Source organism: Kwoniella mangroviensis (genome assembly GCF_000507465.2).
Source record: "Kwoniella mangroviensis CBS 8507 chromosome 1 map unlocalized Ctg01, whole genome shotgun sequence".
Taxonomy (NCBI): domain Eukaryota; kingdom Fungi; phylum Basidiomycota; class Tremellomycetes; order Tremellales; family Cryptococcaceae; genus Kwoniella; species Kwoniella mangrovensis.
The window spans coordinates 2658231-2678226 of NW_027062533.1; the positions used below are offsets into that span (position 1 = coordinate 2658231).

At 43.9% G+C, this 19996-nt stretch overlaps 8 protein-coding genes across 8 annotated transcripts; 6 read left to right on the forward strand and 2 right to left on the reverse strand.

Annotated features, from left to right (window-relative positions):
• Window positions 1-210: 210 nt before the first annotated feature.
• I203_100972 (60S ribosomal protein eL15) lies at window positions 211-1331 on the forward strand (the record flags this gene model as incomplete). The annotated part of the gene is made up of 4 exons (XM_019145934.2): window positions 211-554; window positions 920-982; window positions 1051-1224; window positions 1307-1331. 4 exons carry the CDS (start codon window positions 211-213, stop codon window positions 1329-1331), a joined length of 606 nt encoding a protein of 201 aa, XP_019004493.2.
• Window positions 1332-2519: 1188 nt separating this feature from the next.
• On the forward strand, window positions 2520-3983 carry I203_100973 (60S ribosomal protein uL11; the record flags this gene model as incomplete). The annotated part of the gene is made up of 5 exons (XM_019145935.1): window positions 2520-2552; window positions 2763-2840; window positions 3173-3261; window positions 3447-3579; window positions 3819-3983. 5 exons carry the CDS (start codon window positions 2520-2522, stop codon window positions 3981-3983), a joined length of 498 nt encoding a protein of 165 aa, XP_019004494.1.
• A 2080-nt stretch (window positions 3984-6063) lies between these two features.
• I203_100974 (TATA-box-binding protein) lies at window positions 6064-7408 on the forward strand (the record flags this gene model as incomplete). Its single annotated transcript, XM_065516776.1, has 5 exons — window positions 6064-6248; window positions 6479-6566; window positions 6740-7012; window positions 7172-7313; window positions 7389-7408. The coding sequence occupies 5 exons, from the start codon at window positions 6064-6066 to the stop codon at window positions 7406-7408; spliced, it is 708 nt and encodes a 235-aa protein (XP_065373594.1).
• An 844-nt stretch (window positions 7409-8252) lies between these two features.
• I203_100975 (uncharacterized protein) lies at window positions 8253-9019 on the forward strand (the record flags this gene model as incomplete). Its single annotated transcript, XM_065516777.1, has 2 exons — window positions 8253-8399; window positions 8498-9019. 2 exons carry the CDS (start codon window positions 8253-8255, stop codon window positions 9017-9019), a joined length of 669 nt encoding a protein of 222 aa, XP_065373595.1.
• Window positions 9020-10181: 1162 nt separating this feature from the next.
• I203_100976 (uncharacterized protein) lies at window positions 10182-12790 on the forward strand (the record flags this gene model as incomplete). Its single annotated transcript, XM_019145937.1, has 8 exons — window positions 10182-10502; window positions 10573-10845; window positions 10919-11030; window positions 11095-11190; window positions 11248-11364; window positions 11436-11978; window positions 12079-12663; window positions 12738-12790. 8 exons carry the CDS (start codon window positions 10182-10184, stop codon window positions 12788-12790), a joined length of 2100 nt encoding a protein of 699 aa, XP_019004496.1.
• A 440-nt stretch (window positions 12791-13230) lies between these two features.
• I203_100977 (uncharacterized protein) lies at window positions 13231-14595 on the reverse strand (the record flags this gene model as incomplete). The annotated part of the gene is made up of 5 exons (XM_019145938.1): window positions 13231-13294; window positions 13397-13461; window positions 13539-13779; window positions 13897-14341; window positions 14406-14595. 5 exons carry the CDS (start codon window positions 14593-14595, stop codon window positions 13231-13233), a joined length of 1005 nt encoding a protein of 334 aa, XP_019004497.1.
• A 488-nt stretch (window positions 14596-15083) lies between these two features.
• Window positions 15084-17479, forward strand: I203_100978 (uncharacterized protein; the record flags this gene model as incomplete). Its single annotated transcript, XM_019145939.1, has 10 exons — window positions 15084-15233; window positions 15307-15498; window positions 15598-15907; window positions 15986-16101; window positions 16194-16289; window positions 16351-16796; window positions 16876-16963; window positions 17028-17166; window positions 17249-17322; window positions 17408-17479. 10 exons carry the CDS (start codon window positions 15084-15086, stop codon window positions 17477-17479), a joined length of 1683 nt encoding a protein of 560 aa, XP_019004498.1.
• Window positions 17480-17557: 78 nt separating this feature from the next.
• I203_100979 (uncharacterized protein) lies at window positions 17558-19817 on the reverse strand (the record flags this gene model as incomplete). The annotated part of the gene is made up of 12 exons (XM_065516778.1): window positions 17558-17699; window positions 17863-18189; window positions 18256-18288; window positions 18355-18404; window positions 18464-18773; window positions 18833-18890; window positions 18956-19087; window positions 19139-19160; window positions 19215-19309; window positions 19364-19385; window positions 19458-19517; window positions 19584-19817. The coding sequence occupies 12 exons, from the start codon at window positions 19815-19817 to the stop codon at window positions 17558-17560; spliced, it is 1485 nt and encodes a 494-aa protein (XP_065373596.1).
• Between the last annotated feature and the right edge of the window lie 179 nt (window positions 19818-19996).

Genomic DNA, 19996 nt, shown 5'->3' on the forward strand with positions numbered 1-19996 from the left:
GGTGGTGTGTTGTGTCTGCTACTGTTGCTGGCTCTCGTCACCCTAGCTGCTCTCTGTGCGATCCACCACAATTTCATCAAAAAACCTTCAACTCTTCTGGGTCCTTCTTCCTTATCCTTCAAGTCTAACCAAAAAGGTCATCATTGAAAGTGAGTCATTGGTCACCTGCAGCGTGCGTATCAAGCTGACAGCGACAATCGTGTACTTTAGATGGGTGCCTACAAGTACCTTGCCGAGCTCTACACCAAGAAGCAATCCGACGTCTTACAATTCGTCTCTCGAGTTAGATGTTGGGAATACAGACAGCTCGCCGTCATCCACAGAGCTTCTAGACCTTCTAGACCAGACAAGGCCAGAAGATTGGGATACAAGGCCAAGCAAGGTTACTTGATCTACCGAGTCAGAGTTAGAAAGGGTAACAGGAAGAAGCCCGTACCCAAGGGTGCCACCTACGGTAAACCCGTTAGACAAGGTGTCAACCACTTGAAATACCAAAGAGGTCTTAGATCAACTGCTGAGGAGAGAGTTGGACGAAGATGTGGTAACTTGAGAGTGTGAGTAGAATTCTCCTCTCGTGATGCGATGTTTGGGTATGAGGACGATAGGGTTCAGGGGACAGATAGATGATTTGGGAACAAGTGAGAATGGAAGAGAAGAATAGTGGAGGGTATCAAGAGAGAAATGTCACGATCATTGTCATTGTCATTTCGGTGAACTCTGAGACATGGGTTATAATCGTGTTAAATATGGAAGGAATGATAAGGGCAGTGCGGATGATGGGTCTATGAAGGATGAGACGACATCGACATATCTTATAGGGATTGAATTGGGGAACAAAATTGCCATTACAGAACCAATGAACGGGGGAACTGGAATATACAAACCAGGACATTATGCTAATTCTCTGTTCACCATCTAGTCTCAACTCTTACTGGGTTAACCAAGATGGTGTTTACAAATACTACGAAGTTATCCTTGTCGAGTGAGTGTTGCATTCCATTATTCCCTCGACTAGCATCCATACTGATCATTTCCGTTCGCCCTGTTTAGCCCCTCCCACAAAGCCATCCGACGAGACGCCCGAATCAACTGGATCGTCAACCCCGTCCACAAACACCGAGAATCCAGAGGTCTCACCGCCGAAGGAAAGAAGAACAGAGGTTTGGGCAAGGGTTCAAAACACAATCACCAACCTGGACGATCCACCTGGAAGAAACACAACACGTGAGTCATGAATTCTCTTTGCTCATATCAACTCAAGGTCGTCAGTATTATGATACTGACATTCTACTGTACAAATCTATAGCCTCTCTCTCCGACGATACCGATAAATTACTCATTAGAAACCGATTGGTGCTCGTGGCTAATTGGTTATTTGGTGGGAAGATTATCGCGAGTCTGTGTAGGGTTAGGGTTACGTCGATACGTTGATGATGGGATGCATTCATTCCCTTTCTGTATTAATGGGTGTAGAAGAGCAGAAGAACGAGGTGTCGAAATACGAGTTCGCCTGCACTTTGCATATAAAATGAAACTTTGGATATATCCGATCATGGCGTTCCTTGAAATCTATGATATTTCAGTATCTTGGATCACAGGTAAGGAGAGATGGTCTGAGAGCTGAAGATGGTTAGAAACCCCAGGTCAAGATCAGTAGGAATGAGCTATCTCGTGGTGAATGCTGTCGTCAAGCTCAGTGAGGTCATGAGTGAGCAACCGTAAATTATCTGCAATCTCAATCTACATCCAGAAATGATTTTGATGAGGACCTCTGATCGTGAGACGTTATGAATGTTTACAAGGTAACGAGGATCTCCATCAGGATGCGATTGCTAATTTCGTGTATTCCTTCCTAGTGTTGCAATCTGACCTATAGCTAGCTACTGCGAATCACACCACATTGATATCTATCTTGATATCGATGCAGATGCATCTTCGATGCTATCAGCTTATTGGCTTTGCCTGGATTGAGCTATCTCTGGATCATTCAATCGTATGTATACATCTCCAAGACCAGTCTGAGGGGGATCCCACTGTCGACGTTGAAAATAGTATAACTTGACAAAATGCGGTGAAGTCCATTGTCGCGGTACTTTGTAGGATGATGTAAGAGCGATACCTGTATGCATTGTATCGACAAGTCAGTAACCATCCTGCTATACCTGCTTATGGGTATGGATGGTAACAACCATCATTACAGGGTGCGGAGGAGAGATGGTCCCATGTGTCGAGAACCCGAGCGTATCGGCCTTTGCTTATCGCCGATATCCCACTCCTTTTCTTTCCCGCCGCTGTGGTGGTGCCACTCTCACTATGCAGTCCAGTCTTCTGGTACTTGGAATTTGATTCCGTCGCTCGCTGCTCCAGTCTCACCTTCACCCTCTCCTCCGCTGACCATCGTGCAGGCTCAGTCACGGATTGAACATTTTACAAGCACTGGCTGCAGAGACGTCCTCCTCATCCTTGAAAACTTTTATTTTATCTTACCTTCACCCTTACCCAACTAAAAAACCGACGAGATGCCTCCCAAGTTCGACCCATCCGAGGTTAAGGTGTGTAGAGTTTCAATGGAGCAGTGGTATGAAACAAGGGGATATAGGAATGAATGCTGATCTATCAAATTTGACCTTTATCTTCACTCATATGCTCAATCGTCCCCTCGTCATCCTCGCGTCCCTCTGCTCTTTCATTCGATTTACCACATCACGCTGGACGTTGGACGTTGGAATCGGATTTGTTATTCTTGGACAACGGAAAAATAGATCATCTACCTCAGAGCTACCGGTGGTGAAGTCGGTGCCTCTTCCGCTTTGGCTCCCAAGATCGGTCCTCTTGGTTTGGTAAGTGGACTCTTCATATGGAATGGTAGATTGGGAGATGGGATACGTGGTTCGGGTCTATGGGATGAAATACGGGAAAGATGGGGATCTTATCAGGATAGATGGAATATGATGGAGGGGGTAGACGAAGACGTATAGCAGGGAACAGGAGCTGGGATGTACTTGTTAGGATTTTCCTTCGTTCGAGATATGATGGTCAAGTGCTATTGCTCGGAGCAGAATGAGATGGTAAAAAACGACAGAATTCGGTGCCGGGGGAGGAGGACATGCGATTATGAGAGGAAGTTGTCTATCTGTAGAACGACACTGACGCTGTTATCACCTATATATAGTCCCCAAAGAAGGTCGGTGAAGATATCGCCAAGGCCACCTCTGACTGGAAAGGTCTCCGAGTCACTTGTCAATTGACCATCCAAAACAGGTCAGTCTGATTTTTATATATAACTTATTTCGCTGTTATCTTCCAAACGCTGATGATCTGAATCTCTTGTCTTCCTTCTCAATATCCTTACCTGCAACCTGTAACAACGTAATATGCGATCTCCGATATTCCCTACATATCCTTATTTTATATTTCGTTCGACTATCCACCTTTTCACGTCACAGACAAGCTACCGTCTCCGTCGTCCCATCCGCTTCCTCCCTCGTCATCAAAGCCCTCAAAGAACCCCCTAGAGACCGAAAGAAGGAGAAGAACATCAAACACTCTGGTAACGTCCCTCTTGACCAAATCTACGATGTGAGTATAAAGGTCTTTGATCGATAGCGAGAAGATTTTCTTTCTTTCTTTCCTATATTTTCCCTCCATCAAGATTAAACTCGATCATCGATGACTGTACTACCAGCATTGGTCATGTCTTCTGCCCTCTCAATCATTCATTATTCACTTTTGTCGATTTACCCGTCATCCAATTCGGTTCTACCATGTTGCCGAACTTTTCGCTGATCTTTTTCTTATTTTTACTTAATCCTGTATAGATCGCCCGAAAAATGGCCCACAAGTCATTCGCCAAATCCCTCACCGGCGGTGTATTAGAGATCCTCGGTACCGCTCAATCAGTGGGATGTACCGTCGACGGTAAACCACCTCACGACATCATCGATGCTATCCACGATGGTGAGATCGTCGTTCCCGATGAGTAAACTAACATTTATCTCACGGGTAGATGGGTGAATGTAGAAAAAAATCCTATGTATTTATATTATATATGTTGAAATGGGATTTTTTATGCATTTTGGGAGATCATATAACGCACATTCCAACCTACTGTAATCATCGGATATCGATAACAATGTCGGTTTTTGATTTTTATTCAACTTGAAACCGTTTTCATCTTACTGGGCAAGGAATAAACTAGTAAACGAATTGTTTACTAATTTACTGCCTACGAGCGACGATGCTTGGACTTTGTCATTCTGAAGCCTGCAAGATAACTTACCAGATTGAATTGGTTACAGCGTTATGTTGTACAGGTGTCACATGTGAGCTTTCCAACGACTGGATGTCCAATTAGCCTATATGAGCTGCACACCGGTTGAATGGTGTACCATACCTTTTCTGTCTTGAGACCTCACTTCATCGTACGAGCAATATATTTCTGAATAAACAATTACACCTACATTATTTCACTTATCACTTAGACGTGCTTCAATTTCAGCATGTAGTTACCGCGAGTCGCAGATAGGCGTCCTGAGTGGCGGATACTGAAAGATAACTAAAAACTCTTTTCGATCATCGAAGAACACACACGATTTCGCATGCCATACAAGAAGGTCCACATTTTGTCCGTACATTTCGAAAGGGGCGACTGCTCTATTCATGCATATTGTAATGTAATGCGACTTTGGGTACAAATATCCTTGTTACGGATTCGATTGAATGATTCAATACTGGATTTCTAAATGGATAACAAGCAGTTGTCAGGTGATTTTGTTGAGTTTGTTTCCAGAAGTAGAGATAGTTCAATTAAAACTAGAGTTAACTGCAGAGAATATCACGATTCGAGCTTGACGTACTCATAGCTCTCAAAGTGCTGAAGATAGAGCAGAACCACGAAGATAAAGCAACAGGACAACGATATTATTAGGATTCGGATTTCTTTTTCTCTTTAAAAAATAACTCAAACAATTAGCGAATAGACCAATCGACTACACAGTATTAAACTTTGTGAGTGTGTCTGCATGTTCATACTAGACTCATGAGATGATAACCATAATGACCGAAGCAAAGACCGCTCCATTGCATTCATGCGACTGGCTTCGCAATTTCTGCTTTTATCCTTTAAGCTGGTTCGCCAACTCATGGTCACTTCACACACTTGGTGTATCTGTCAAATGGAGTGTTAGAAAGTGAGGAAGTCAAGATCGTAGGCTAACATCACCTAAAAGAGAAGGAAATAATCCGGTCGATCGACTGTCTTTGTTAATTTTGGTGATTGCTCACCCATTTACAACTGCAACTTAGGTTTAGTTCACAAAATGCCATTTAGATCATGCAAATACTACACTACATCGCGGCGTCATTCAATTCAGCTAATCCTGACTAAATCTATACAGGTCTAACTCTGGGGTCATCCCCATCCGTCAATCCCCTTGGACAGAATAAGCGATCAAGAGGAAAGTCATTCCCTCCGAAGAGGTCTATCCCTTATGGATTCAACAGGCTAAGATTACAGTGTGACTTGATGATCGAGCTTGACCTCATTCTCTTCTATAGTATTGCAATTGCTCATCTACTGTTAGCAGTCACCACAATGAAGACTCCTTCCGCTTATCATTCAAGTATAATCTATGCTTGAGAACAAGTAAGCTTATTTATAATCCCCATGACCATCGAATTAAAGTGAGAGAGGAAAAAGAAAAGTGCCACATCCGACCGGGTTGTTCCGATTGGAAAAGTATATAAAGGGATTCCCCCCTAATCCCCTTCTCAACTCATTCCCCCCGGTTGAAAACAACACCATACAAAAACGACTCTTCCATTCACTGACTTATCACTTTACTTTTATCATATCTATAATTACGACACAATACAAGAAGACTTCAGTCAATTATACATCTCATAACGCATAGACAGATCAGACAAACCCACACATCAGTATCTCAAGATCATTAAAGTGTCGCCAATTCAACCTAGAAACATTAAACGCGTATCAACCCAACCAACCCAACCCAACCAACCCTTTCTTTCTTTCTCGCCACCCACCAATCTCACATTTCCACAATGTCAGGCCTAGCTCTTCCCACCGCATCTTCCTCATCTTCATCGGCCCTCAACAAAGCATCTGAACCACTGAAGGACGACGAGAGGTTAGATGGTGAAGGTGAAGTGTTGAGCAGGGTACCGAATAAGGCTATCTCGAGTGTACCGGAGATAACCTCTGTGCAGGGGTTGGTACCGACCTTACAGTGGGTATTATATCCTTTCTAGATATCAGATTGGTGTATATTGTGATGTTTATCGTCTATTGGATTAGGAATATGACGGTAGGATGGAAGGGATAATTTGGGGAATCAGGTTGATCATCCTGACCCATATACTCCTCAATCACTTTCAGACAGTTGTTTGGTTCTGCATGTGTCCATTGATTCTCTTATCATGACGGACGCTGAACAACTTGTTGTCCTTTTGATCACAGGAATATAGTCGCAACTGTAAATTTGGAATGTCGTTTGGATTTAAAGACTATAGCTTTGCATGCTAGAAATGCGGAATACAATCCAAAGGTGAGTTAGAAGGGATATCCCAATCATCAAACTTAATCAAACCAAACTCTTCCTTTTGTTTATCTTGTACATCACTCTGAATCAGAGCTGACTGTTCATTATCGTCCTCTCCTCCTTGTCTCCCATCCCTACTCTTTCAACCAATCTACATCCTCAAACTTTTACCACATCAGCGTTTCGCCGCCGTCGTCATGCGAATCCGAGATCCCAAAACGACTGCTCTGATCTTCGCTTCGGGAAAAATGGTAGTGACAGGTGCGAAATCCGAGGACGATTCGAGATTGGCTTCGAGGAAATACGCGAGGATAATTCAGAAGTTGGGATTCGATGCGAAGTTCGCTGAATTCAAGATTCAGAATATCGTTGGAAGTTGTGATGTGAAGTTCCCTATCAGGTTGGAAGGATTGGCATTTAGTCATGGTGCTTTCAGTAGTTATGAACCGGAGGTGAGTAATCTCTCGCACTATCTACTCCGGTGGCTGGGAAAGAAGAGAAGGAGAGAATGGAGGGTGGAGGAGAACGCTGGTCTCCTCTGAAGGGATGATTGGAAAGGGAATTTGCATCATGTGTAACCGCTACTGACTGAAGTGCAATAAACCTTACAGCTCTTCCCAGGTCTTATCTACAGAATGATGAAACCCAAAGTTGTACTTCTTATCTTCGTATCTGGTAAAATCGTCTTGACAGGTGCTAAAGTGAGAGAAGAGATTTACATGGCGTTTAATCAGATCTATTCGGTGTTGGTCGGTGAGTATTCTTATCTAGTCACCATCTATCTTTGAATGGAAGTTTGAAACCCATGCTAATTTATTTCGTTCGTAGAATTCCGAAAAGAAGCATAGTATCTCTCTTCCATGTCCTCATACCACCCCCAACCTCGTGATCCGTCATCCCTCATATGGCACAACCCTCAGTGAAACCACATCCCAAAGCGGCACCTCAGGACCCTCTGTCTCTCTCGACTATCCAGGGTTTTTCCACTGTTCAAGAGAAACTTTTCGGTTTCAGCGTATAATAACAATACCCATCATTCATGTTGATACCCCATAAATTACGTCCTTTACGATCATAATAAAATTCAAAATCCCTCCCGATAGATACGTCATTTTCCTTATAAAATCTGGGTATTTCGTTCAACCACATTTATTTATATCCAGTATATACTCTCCTACGTAGGTAATCACCCATCTATTCGCCGGTCCAAAACTTCCCCATCCTCTCCAATACTTGTGTATCCTCATTTGGTAGAGTTCTGGCGGAGAGAGCATAAGTAATCTGTGCTGCGAGTCCATATGGATTCTATTTGTCCAAATTATAAAGTATGAACAGAGACCATGCGGAGTAGGGTTCCAGTCGCAATCAGCTCATACCGTCGGGGCAACGAAGGACGGCTAAGTAGTGGGCCATATATTGTCCGTGTACCCTCCGATTCCACCACGACCGGTTCTCCGTCCTTAGGTCCAGCAACGCATCCGTCAATCAGGCGGCATGACCGCAAGCATGAATCAATCTCTAACACATATCAATGAATAATTCATTGCATTGTCGTTTGCTCTCGAATTATCAACCTACTCACGGATACATGCGATATCAACATACCGATACACCAATACCTCATATCTAAGTCACCGATAAATCCATTCCGATCCAATCGACTTGCATTCTTTCATTCAAGGTGTTTTGACCATGTCAAACCTATACCACAACACTTCTCTCCTCCTTCAAACAACCTACAACTCGATCCACCGTCACTATTCCACCGGTATTGAGATTATCCGACGTAATGTCAGACCATTTCATCCTCCAAGCGGGGTACTGGTCCCTGGCCTTAAGGTGTAGCAATCACATACAGATACCCCGAAATACAACAAAAAGTACTCGATTCCACCAACAAAGATTTGGATAGATATCAAGTTGGACGTTGGGTGAAGGCAGCATACGATGATGGACATGTCCTCAAAGCAGCAGGATGGACATTCCTAATTAATCTCACTATCGGTTCATTCGGATGTATCACATTACCCTCTATGATTGTACCGACCAGTGGGATCCTCATGGCTGGTGTAAGAGCGATGACTTGGGGATTGATATTCTCACCTATAGCTGGGAAGAAAGATGCGTTGACGTTACCTCATTTCATCACGATGTTGATAGAGGCTCAACCTTATATCCTGGCTGCTTTGGGGGATTGGTTCTTGACTAGGCGGTTTATAAGCCAATTCGGATGGACGAGGGTAGAGGGAGAAGGACAAATCAGGTCGATTGATAATGAGGAGAATAAGGATAAGAAAGGAAAGAGAACAATTTGGAGTTGGATCCCAATCTCATGGTCCGGATATGGACAAGGATTGAAAGATGTTTTATCGCTTTATGGACCTATTACTGGTATTTTGGCTATAGCAGCTATGTGGGAAGGGTACGAGGTAATTCATTTCAAGAAGGGGTTCTGGTAAGAGATCAAGAGTGAATGGAGGAAGGAAAGAGACGTCCGTGTTTCCGTAGATTCGTAGATCAAGATATTATATAGATATTCAGTAATACCTATACCTAGGAGGGATCCCATGATTTAATCACCACTCGCCGGTTTAGGAGAGACCACACATCTCGTTTCTAATGTTTACACTTGTATAAACTTGATTTTACTTCATCACCCTTGAACTATTGTGGTCATTAGTCTGTCCCTCCGTCTGTCATTGTGACTGTATCTGTCTGTCACTATTCGTTGACTATTTTATCATTAACATGCATTTATTGATGCAATTGACTGTTACGTTACGTCAGATGGTCAGTGCTCTCCACGTGGAGCCGTTCTCTTCTCGGTTAGCCGCATCCGTTCATCTCGTTCCTGAATCGGAAAGGGGAAAGGGAAAGGGACAGGGAATCCAAAGGATGGGTAAACCGGTCCAATTCAATCAATTTTTCACGCACGTTCATGAAATCCATGTCGATCCTCAATTCTGACTGGTCCATTCCACTGTTACCCCGGATTCCGTTACATCTGTCATGTCATGCTCCACCTAGCTAGTAGTACGAGTGACAGCACTACCGACAAGCCAAGCCAAGCCATAACATACATACATACAAAAGTAAAAGCGAAAAAAAAAATGCATGCACGTTCATCACCACCACTATATATCTCTTTCTTCGTTCATTTCATCCACTCACACGACCATAATCTTGGCTCACACGACCAAGACCAAGTCACCTCATCGCTCACACGACCACTCTCGCTGCTTAAAATAGATCTCAGCAAATCTTAACTCACCTAACAAGGTTCAAAGGTTCAAGAACAAACCTCCACTCTAGTGGTCCAGAAAATTTGATTTTGCGATCTTGCAGTTGGTACTTGATATAAAGCACGTTCATCGCGACTCCACCACTTTGACGACGTCAGATTCTATATCTGGACAAGAGACCACACCAGCTGCTCTGTGCCCACGGTTCTACAAGTCAAAGGAACGACGAACTTACTCGTACGGCTGGGTGACGTAGTTGAAGAATATCTTCAAAACGTCGCTTCATCTCGTCTCGTCTTGCTCCAACTCTTTTAACACAAAATCATCAAAACCCAACTTTGCCATTTGAACTCTCGCCTATCCAACATAACCATTCACCATGGCTCTCTCATTCATCCTTCGGGGTGAGGATCAGCAGACTCCCATGATCGCTCCCGATTCCAATGCCCCTTCTCCAGCTGTGCTGTCTTTATCCGGTTCTCCAAGGATACACAATAACAACCCTAATATCGAAGGTCAAACATTCTCTTCGCTCGATCCTCCCTCACCTGACTCCAACGATAAATCTCGACGATATAGTTCGGGAGGTCCTGATCCAGAGAAGATTGACCATGCGCTGAAGAAGGAAAGGTTCAATATGGATCATCCGCTGTATCATGATTTGGCTCCAGAAGATTCCTACAAAGATGGTGTCTATTGGGTAAGTCTATCGTACACTCTCACTACGATATCAAGCCTCCAGCTGATTTAGGTATTCTTGACGTCTATAGGCAGATTTACCAGGTTCAGAAAGACGATCATGGGTTCACACTCAAAATCATACAGAGGTGATGAGAGAAGTCCGACATGTATGGAGCATGTTCAAGAAAGACCCTTTATCACCTTTATCGGTCTACACCAAGAAATACGTCATGGGTGGATTCGGTTTGTTCACAGAGGGTTATACTTTGTTCTCGATAGGTAATTTGGGGGCATTGTATAAAGCAGTTTGGCCATTGTGTTGGAAAACTCATGAAATCTGTGATTCAAATTGGGTCGCTGCGGTGAGTACTCATTTCCTTTTTGATTCTTCGAACAATATCACATATAGACAATCATGCTAATCTCCATATATAGGTTGATTACCTTCAAATCATCGGTATCATCCTCGGTCAGATCTTAGTGGGTATCGAAGGTGACTGGATAGGTAGGAAAGCAGGTTTGGTACAAGATGCTTTGGTAATGACAAGTAAGTGGACCGTCTTCCTTCTTGGCAGAAATCTAATGCTGATATTTGGTTTACCTCATTATAGTTGGTCTCGTCATGCTCACTGCATCTTGGGGTACTTCCCTTGAAGGTTGGGTCATCTGTTATGGTTTCTCCCAATTCTTCTACGGTATTGGTGTCGGTGAGTACACGACTGTCTGTCGATGCGACGGTAAATACTGATCTGTCTTTCGTTCAGGTGGTGAATACCCCATGACATCTACCACGGCAATGGAATCGAAATCCGTCGCTGGGTCACAGAAGGATGATAAATTGCATAGAGGTAGGAATGTCGTCTTGGCATTCTTGATGCAAGGTGGGTAAAATCTTGAATATCCATCGGTAAACGGTTTTACAACGCTGATTCAAACCTTTTGTTTATTCTAGGTTGGGGTCAACTATTCAACCAAGGAATTTTGATCATCCTCTTATTGATCTTCCACCATTCTGCCAATCCACCTTATTCTGCCGTCTCTGCCCAATGGACCTTCCGAGTCTCCTTCGGTATAATGGCAGTTATGACACTCTGGTTAGCTTATTTCCGATTCTACAAGAAGAAATATTCCTCCGCCGCTCTGAAAAAATCAAAGAAGAACTCAAGAGTCAATCAATCAGGATATGATCTTCATTCCCTCAAGTTGGTTTCTACCCATTTCGCAGGGAGATTGATCGGTACCACCATGGGATGGCTTTTCAACGACTTCTTGTTTTACGGAAACAAATTGTTCGCATCCACTTTTATCAATATCATCTCACCTTCCAGTGCAGGTAATGTCGTTACGACTTGGAATTGGAACTTGGTCAATATCGGTGTTTCACTCGTTGGATATTACCTCGCTGCGTTGTTTATCGATCATAAGTTCTATGGAAGAAAGAGAATGCAGATTATCGGGTTCTTAGGCGATGGTGTGCTATTCTTAATCGCTGCTAGTAAGTGAAGTATTCTACTTTGACGTAATGTTCGCTGTTTTATACATTTACACGGTATCTTATCACCCCGAGGATCATGCTAACATATCATTTTGCTTAGTCTGGTACAAAGAACTCTCTACCCCTCAACACATCCGAGGATTCCAAACTATCTATTATCTTTCCTCATTCTTCCAGCAATTCGGTCCTAACTGCACTACCTTCCTACTCGCCGCCGAGGTATTCCCCGTTTCAGTCCGAGCTACCGCCCACGGTCTATCCGCCGCATCAGGTAAAGTCGGTGCATTGCTTCCAGCAGTAATCTACAACTATGTCGATACTCGAACTCGATTCTGGATAGTATGGCCATTCGGTATAGCCGGTGTGATCGTCACATTGTTGTTCATCCCCGATACGACAGGATTGGATCTCAGAGAACAAGATAGGTATTGGGCATTTGTTAGAGAAGGTAGAGCGAATGAATATCACGGTATTGCCGTCCACCCAAGACATCTAAGTGTATGGGAGAGAATTGTCTTGAAGAGACATTTACAATATGATGCTGAGAAAGATAGACATCAGAGAGTCAAGGAATTGAAAATGCTTTGGGAACAGAAAAAGAAAGCTGCCGTTGAAGAACAGGAACATGAACATGAACATGAAGAAGAGGGAGAGTTGAGTCATAGAGCTTTCCATCATTTCAATAGTGAGTTTCCCCTTACTAAAAATAAATACGAACACAAATCACTAATGACCAATGTTTGTTTGAATGATATTTAGCTATCCACGAGAAACAGATCATCCCATCGAGCTCGTCCACTATCGCTGAATGATCGGTCATACGAATCTTCCCAATTCTGTCATCATCTTCTTCCATAAATCACTTCATATCTCAGATACATATTTATTCTCTTCTATCTCTTTAGATAAAATAAATGAACATTGTCAATAGAGTCAGACCAATCATACAGTTTACGGATTTTCTTTCTAGCATTATATATACTCAAGCATTCAAAATGTGTAATTTCTCTCTCGCTTTCCATCAGTCATAATCTTCAAATACATACAAATCATATATGCATTGAGATCGCACATGATTCATGATATCGATCACTTCGTCCTTATTCGTCCGTGAAGTCGATTGATATACGGTGCAATCTTAGTCATCATGCATGAGCAGCAATACGCTTTGAAATATCCTTTCGATACAAGATACATGCATAACCCTGTATGTTGATCTATAACAGATACTAGATGAGATAAGACTCTGTGATTACGCCTTGGCAGCTTCGGGGTTTTGGTTCCCGTAATCCAGAGCTTTCACAATTGTGTAGATGCTAATGGATCAATTCAAAGTATCAGCTTGTCCTACGTCGTACCCCACTCGTCTCAGATGAGGGACGATGTGAATTCAATCCGGTGGATCAAGAATGACTTACGCTGTCAACGTTGGTACAGGTACACCTAATCTTTGTCCTTCTCGTACAGGTGTCCCAAGAATGACCTGCAAGACACCAACAGATCTCAGCTCGATCATCATTGACGATTCGTATCTGCATGAGTTGTTCGAACCAGACTCACCTCAACTTCCATAGGTCTCCCAGCGAAATTATCAGCCATCATAGAACTTGGTAAACCAGGATAAGCAACGTCTGTACATTGTTTAATCAATTTGTCTACCGTTCCATCCTCAATCTTGAGTCCCTTGGCTTTGGCGACAGCTTCAACCTCTCTCATGACGGTATAACAGAGGGGTAAAGCCTGGGAGGAAGAGTCGAAGAATGGTCCGGTCTTAAGCCTTGTGGCTGTTGTTAACGAGTTCCTACAACGTGATAAAGCAAATGATCAGTATACACCACTCTTGTGTGTATAGCTTTCCACATAGGTACAATTCGTCTTCCATATACCCAGAAAGGTCTTGGCTCGAATGTCGACTCACCAACAACAATTCCAAATGACTTTGACCCATCGTTCACTTTGAATATCCTCCGTAACAGTACAATCACCTTCCCCAGCTTTCAACCATCCCACAAGTTTCTCCAACTTGGCATCTTCCTCTTCTTTCTTCGCTCCATTCTCTCTATAGTCCACACCAATGGTAAGACCTTCCCTATTGAATTGCTCCACACCATCGGAAGTAGAAAGGGCTTTGCCTCCGGTCCAGACGACCGCTGAGATGATGGTGGTATCGGGGAAAGACTGGTGTAAAGGTTCTTCGGCACCTACACCGTTTTGCAAGAGGACGATGGAAGTGAGGGAAGGGGTAATAATGGGTCGTAAGTGGTCGGAGAGAGAAGGTTTGGCATCGAGAAGTGCTTTATTGGCGCAGAGGACATAAGAGAATTTCGTTCCAGATGCAGCAGCTTCCTCAGTCGATTTCCAGACTATCAGACAAAACCCATATCAGCGTCCGCTCCCTAAGTGCACAGTACGAGGCAAGTCACTCACCACCAGCAAATTTCAATCCATCATGATTTCCAAACTTGGGACTGATCAACTTGAATCCTTTTTCCTTCACCGCAGCGTAATTTGATCTAGCAACTACGTGAACATCACATTTCCCAGATAATTGGAGGATACAGGCATAGATCCCACCGATACCACCTAGACCGAAGAGTAGGACTGATTCTCTGGACATTCTCAGAAAGCTCTTTGTTATCACTGTTTGGTAACGACTGAAAGAGAGACTCTTAAGAGTATTTTGAGCTAATATGCCTATGGATATGGGTATGGATATATGGATATGCTTTCGTTATGATGATCCAGACACAACTCAACCACCATCCGGTACTTACCGTCCCGAGGGTGCCTGTGACACGTGGTCGCATGCACCGGTATCGGGCCGGAATGAAATGATCCTTGATTTACCGTTCAGTCACTCTGTCATTTTGAATATCGTGAAATCTCATTCGCAAAGCAACGATAGTAAAGTGGGATGTATGTTAATGTTTTGGGATCAGAACAGAGATCGTACAGTTCAGTGCCCAAAGACAGAGACACCCTATCAGTCTATATAAAGATATCGTTGTACTCTGCCAGTCCCGACCCAACCCTCCCATAGTCAAATACGAGTGAAGTGATCTCGAGAAAGATTGGATCAATAACATCTGCACTGAGATAATCAAGATGTTGAACGCGATGAGACCAGCTTTGAGACTGGTAACTCCCCGTGCGATACCACGACGAGCAATCCAGATACCTAAAAGACCTTTCTCAAGCGGATCAGCTATCAGAGAAGCTAGATCGAGAGCTAGATTCCTTCAGATAGGTAGTGCAGTGAGTGATGATCAGCGCAAACCCCGGTTTGAGAATGAAGCTCATCGGCAACTTCCCTTTGTGCTTTATGTAGGCCGCAGCATCACTGGCTATAGGATATGCACTCTCCAGTCCCATACGACTAGAAGAAGCTGGGGATGACCCAGCACCATCTAAAGATACAGCCGTAGGAAGAGCCCTGATACCTTTCAGCGAAGTGAACAAGCATAATACACCTGAAGATTGTTGGGTAGTGATTGATGGAAAGGCATATGATCTTACTGAAGTGAGCATTCTACTTTTTGACATTATCACCATCATTGTCTGACTTCAATGGCCAAGTAACAGAGCTGATGGAATGGAACGTGGTGATCTAATCTTGCAGTTCGCTCAAATACATCCTGGCGGAGCAGGACATATCCACCGAGTAGCCGGACGAGATGCCAGTGCTATATTCAATCCGATCCATCCGCCCGGTACAATCGAGAACGGTTTAGATGAAGAGGCTTTCATGGGATTGGTAGATCCAATGACATTACCTCAGACGGTAAACAAGGTGGCTAGTGGTGAGAAGGAAGAGAGGAAGATTGAACTGGCAGAGATAATTGGTTTACCAGATTTTGATGAAGCTGCTAGAAGGATATTGACTGGGAAAGCTTGGGCTTATATGTCCAGTGGAGCTACGGATCAGTATAGTGAGTCACTGTCATGCTTCCTTTGATTATACTTCTTGCCCAGTGATATACCTTAGCTGACCCTTGTTCGTTGCATAGCCCTCGATTTGAATAGAAGAGCATTCAATTCAATACTTTTCAGGCCTCGAATCATGATTGATGTTGATATCGCCGATACTAGAACTAAGATGTTAGGTCAAGAGACCTCTTTACCTGTGAGTGAATAGTGATATCGCTTCTCAACGGACGACGAATCTCAGACCCAGTGAGAAAATCACGGGAAAACTGACAGATTGCGATCAACCAGATATTCATCTCACCTGCTGGTATGGCCAAACTCGCCCATCCGGAAGGAGAATGTCTCTTAGCTAAAGGTGCAGGTCAATGTGATATCATACAAATGGTGAGCTAGTATCACACCGTATTTACTGTCTTCATCTACTAAGCTAAATTTTGCACGTCAGATCTCGACCAACGCCTCAGCTCCATTACCAGATATAATCAACTCCCGTACCTCCCCAACTCAACCATTCTTCATGCAGCTCTATGTCGATAGGAACCGGGACAAGTCCGAGGCTCTTATACGTAAGATCAACGACTTGGGATTGAAAGCGATATTCGTTACAGTCGATGCGGCCGCTCCAGGAAAGAGGGAAGCAGACGAACGAAGTCGAGCGGAAGTAGAGGTAGCATCAGGTATATCGGGAGGCAAGATTTCGTCGGATAATAAAGGTGGTGGGATTGGGCGATCGGTTGGAGGGTTCATTGATCCGAAATTGAATTGGAATGATATAGCTTGGTTGAGGAAACATACAAAGTTGCCTATAGGTTTGAAAGGTGTACAGACGGTGGAAGATGCTATGAAAGCTGCTGAGCTGGGAGTGGATGCGATCTATTTGTCCAATCATGGGTGAGTAAATTGAATTTTAATGTAGATTCAGCATAGCATGTTGAATTGGAATTCTATACTGATAAGTTAAAATGATTAGTGGCCGAGCACTGGATGGATCCCCTCCTGCCATGTACACTTTATTAGAAATCAACAAGATCTGCCCAGAGCTATTGAAAAAGTGTGAAGTGAGTTGATAGTCTCACTGTCCTAAAAGTATATGATGATTATGAACTCACGAAAGGGCTACAGGTATACCTTGACGGAGGGTGTAGAAGAGGAACAGACGTAGTCAAAGCGTTATGCCTTGGTGCCAAGGGAGTAGGAATGGGTCGACCTTTCCTGTATTCTCTGACATACGGTGAAGAAGGTGTCGTCCATGCTATCGAGAGTGAGTAAAATTTCAGCCCCGGATTTATATGATAATCCACTGAGAGGATGTCATGCTTTATGCTTACGGTTGACTTTGTTAGTCATGCGAGACGAAATTCAAACTACTTTACGTCTTCTGGGTGTCAATCGATTGGATCAACTTGGACCGCATTTGGTGAGTGTACCATTGATTAGAATTTGAAGTAGAAGATCTTTCTTGAGAGACCAAGTACTGATCCTTGGATATCCTTCGTGTTCAGCTCAACACTCGAGCTTTGGATAATCTCATTTTTGATAGACCAGTGTTTGGTCCAGGTGAGAAGCCGTTATAATGATAACCACAATCTATGCATTTTGCAATACATGAAAATCCTATAGAGGCCTTACAATCGTGCATTAGAGTGTCCCGTTCAATCGTGTACCGTCATTGATGAAGTATCATTATAATTTCTATCTTCACCCAGCTGATCTATACCTGCTCGATAAGCAAACTTTGTCCATCTTCTGACAACACCTCTCCCGTCTTCCTGCCATGGAAATCGCTTTGTGTCCCTATCAGGTCAATTTATTAATGAAATTTTTCTCTCATTTTTTGGACTTGAATTTCCAAGAGGGAAATGTGGAGAGCAGCAAGGCGTTTTGCGAAGTCACAATATCAGGAAAAAAGGATGCGAAGGAGGGTGAAGGGATTTTGTCAATGAATGGCAGTACTCACCGGCAGATCAACATAGCATGACTGTTATACGCCCACGGAAACCAAGCTATCACTCTCTCCGCATGAGGGATCGCCTCGTTCAGATTACGTATCATCGCTTTCTGCGCGGGCGTTAGAAGCAATGGAGCGGTTTTACTATGTTCGACCGGTTCTGACAGCGGCGGTGTGGAGATACCGTCAATCGACGTGGACGGTCTAACTGAGTCTGATAGGGTATCTCGAAGTTCTGAAGTAACGTTTTCAATCGCGGTGGCAAGAGAGGAGGACGAGGAGACGAGAAGCGGCTGACGGTCGAGCGAGTCACGGTGAGATTGTATACGTTTGCGACTACGATGATGACGAGTGATGTCAATTTCAGGTCGTATCTAAGCTTGTTCGCATGGAGGGACGTACGAGTGAAAGTTATGCAATGTTATAGCCCCAGCTCTGGGCATTTGAATTAAGAAGAATCAGCTCAACTATCCCTATCGAGAATTATTCAGCTGGACATACAGATATACCAGTACAAATGGCAAGAGTAAAGGGAATATCAAGAACAACAGCTATGTCAGGCTGTGAATCAGCTCCTTATAAACCGTAGGTGTTCCATCGTTTGACTTACATAATTGATAGGCCAAGGAAACACCATAAACGGAGGAGGAAGTGGTTGTCTTCTCCTACCTTTCCATTCGGTCGGTATCCTGTTGATTGGGGACTTCATCACTTTGATCTGTACCTGAACTTCTTCACCATCGTCGTCAACGTCCATACTGTGATCTACAGGTAGATCATCAGGATCAGGCAGTTCGATCCTTTTCCAGGATTGGACTATATGATCGTCATCTACTTCTATATCCAGTATTGATAGATCAGAGAATGGGTCGGAGGAGCTGATAGAGGCTGTTGGATACGGAACGGTTTGATCTTCGCAGCTGTGTATGAACGGATATCTGAGCTTCGCCCTGACATACCGAGAGGGGAATGAGCTTACCCATTCGCTATGATCATTACTTTCGGAAATTTCTTCAAGGCTTGAATGAAGACGTGATCTACTTCAACGGTCAGCCAGACAGTCCGTAGGTGGCCAGACCTGGGCGCGGTGTAGACAGCTTACCAGGATCAGCCATCAATTCCAATAATCCTCTTCCTTCCCATTCCGGTCCTTTATCTAAGCAGTATATCTGTCTTCCACTACGGCTGAACAGCTGTCTGCCCACGGTATGTACCACGGTGTTGGTGAGTGTACCTATTCGAAAGAGCTTAGCTCAGTATGTTGGATCTCAAATTTCCCACTTACCATATTTGAGAACCCCTAAATGCTATCGGATGAAGCATGCGTCAGTCAGGCGTACTCCGGACAATAGGTGACTCACCGGCGTAGCTGCGGTAGAGAATGATATTGGCTTATGCCTCGAAAAGAAGGAAGGATGTCTGGAATGCAGGACACCGATGATGTATCGGGATATGACTGATCATCCGTCAGTTTCTGAGATATTCAACCCTTGTCATGGAAGAGGCTTACGTCCTCCTAATGAGTACCCCATCTAGAGCACAGAAAAAGGCGTACAGCAAAGGTCAGCTCCTTGCCTCATCAGAGAGATTGAATCGGAGCGCACCACTGAGAACCCTACGACATCCTTGCCCTGATCTTCCAGTCTCTCAATTTCTCGATCAATCTATTGAGAATGCGTAGGTTAAACGATGGCATATGATCAGATGCGATGGGGAGCGACGAGACTTACCTCCTCCACTATCCTATAAGCACAGACGTCAATCCCATCCCATGTTCGAGCGCCTTTGATCCCTTCAGGCAGATATACGACTGTCTCTAATGACTCCATAGTCGAGCGTGAACTCGCAGGAGACGAAGGGATCTGCTGAGACGATAAATTCTGGAGTTCTTCTTTTACGGCGGCCAAGTTGAGTGAGGAGCCGTACAGTCCATGGATGAGAATGACGAGGTGGACAGGCTCCATTGCTAGTGTTCAATGACAAGATCAGTCTATCCACAACGACGGGACCAAGTATATATGTCTGTATATAAGTCAATCCGGGCCGAGCAAGTGAGGAGGATGATGAAGGAGCACTCGTAAGTGGAGGTTCGGGATCGTCATAGTCAGTGGACGATCCCCGTCGGCTATCGTTGTACCTGTGT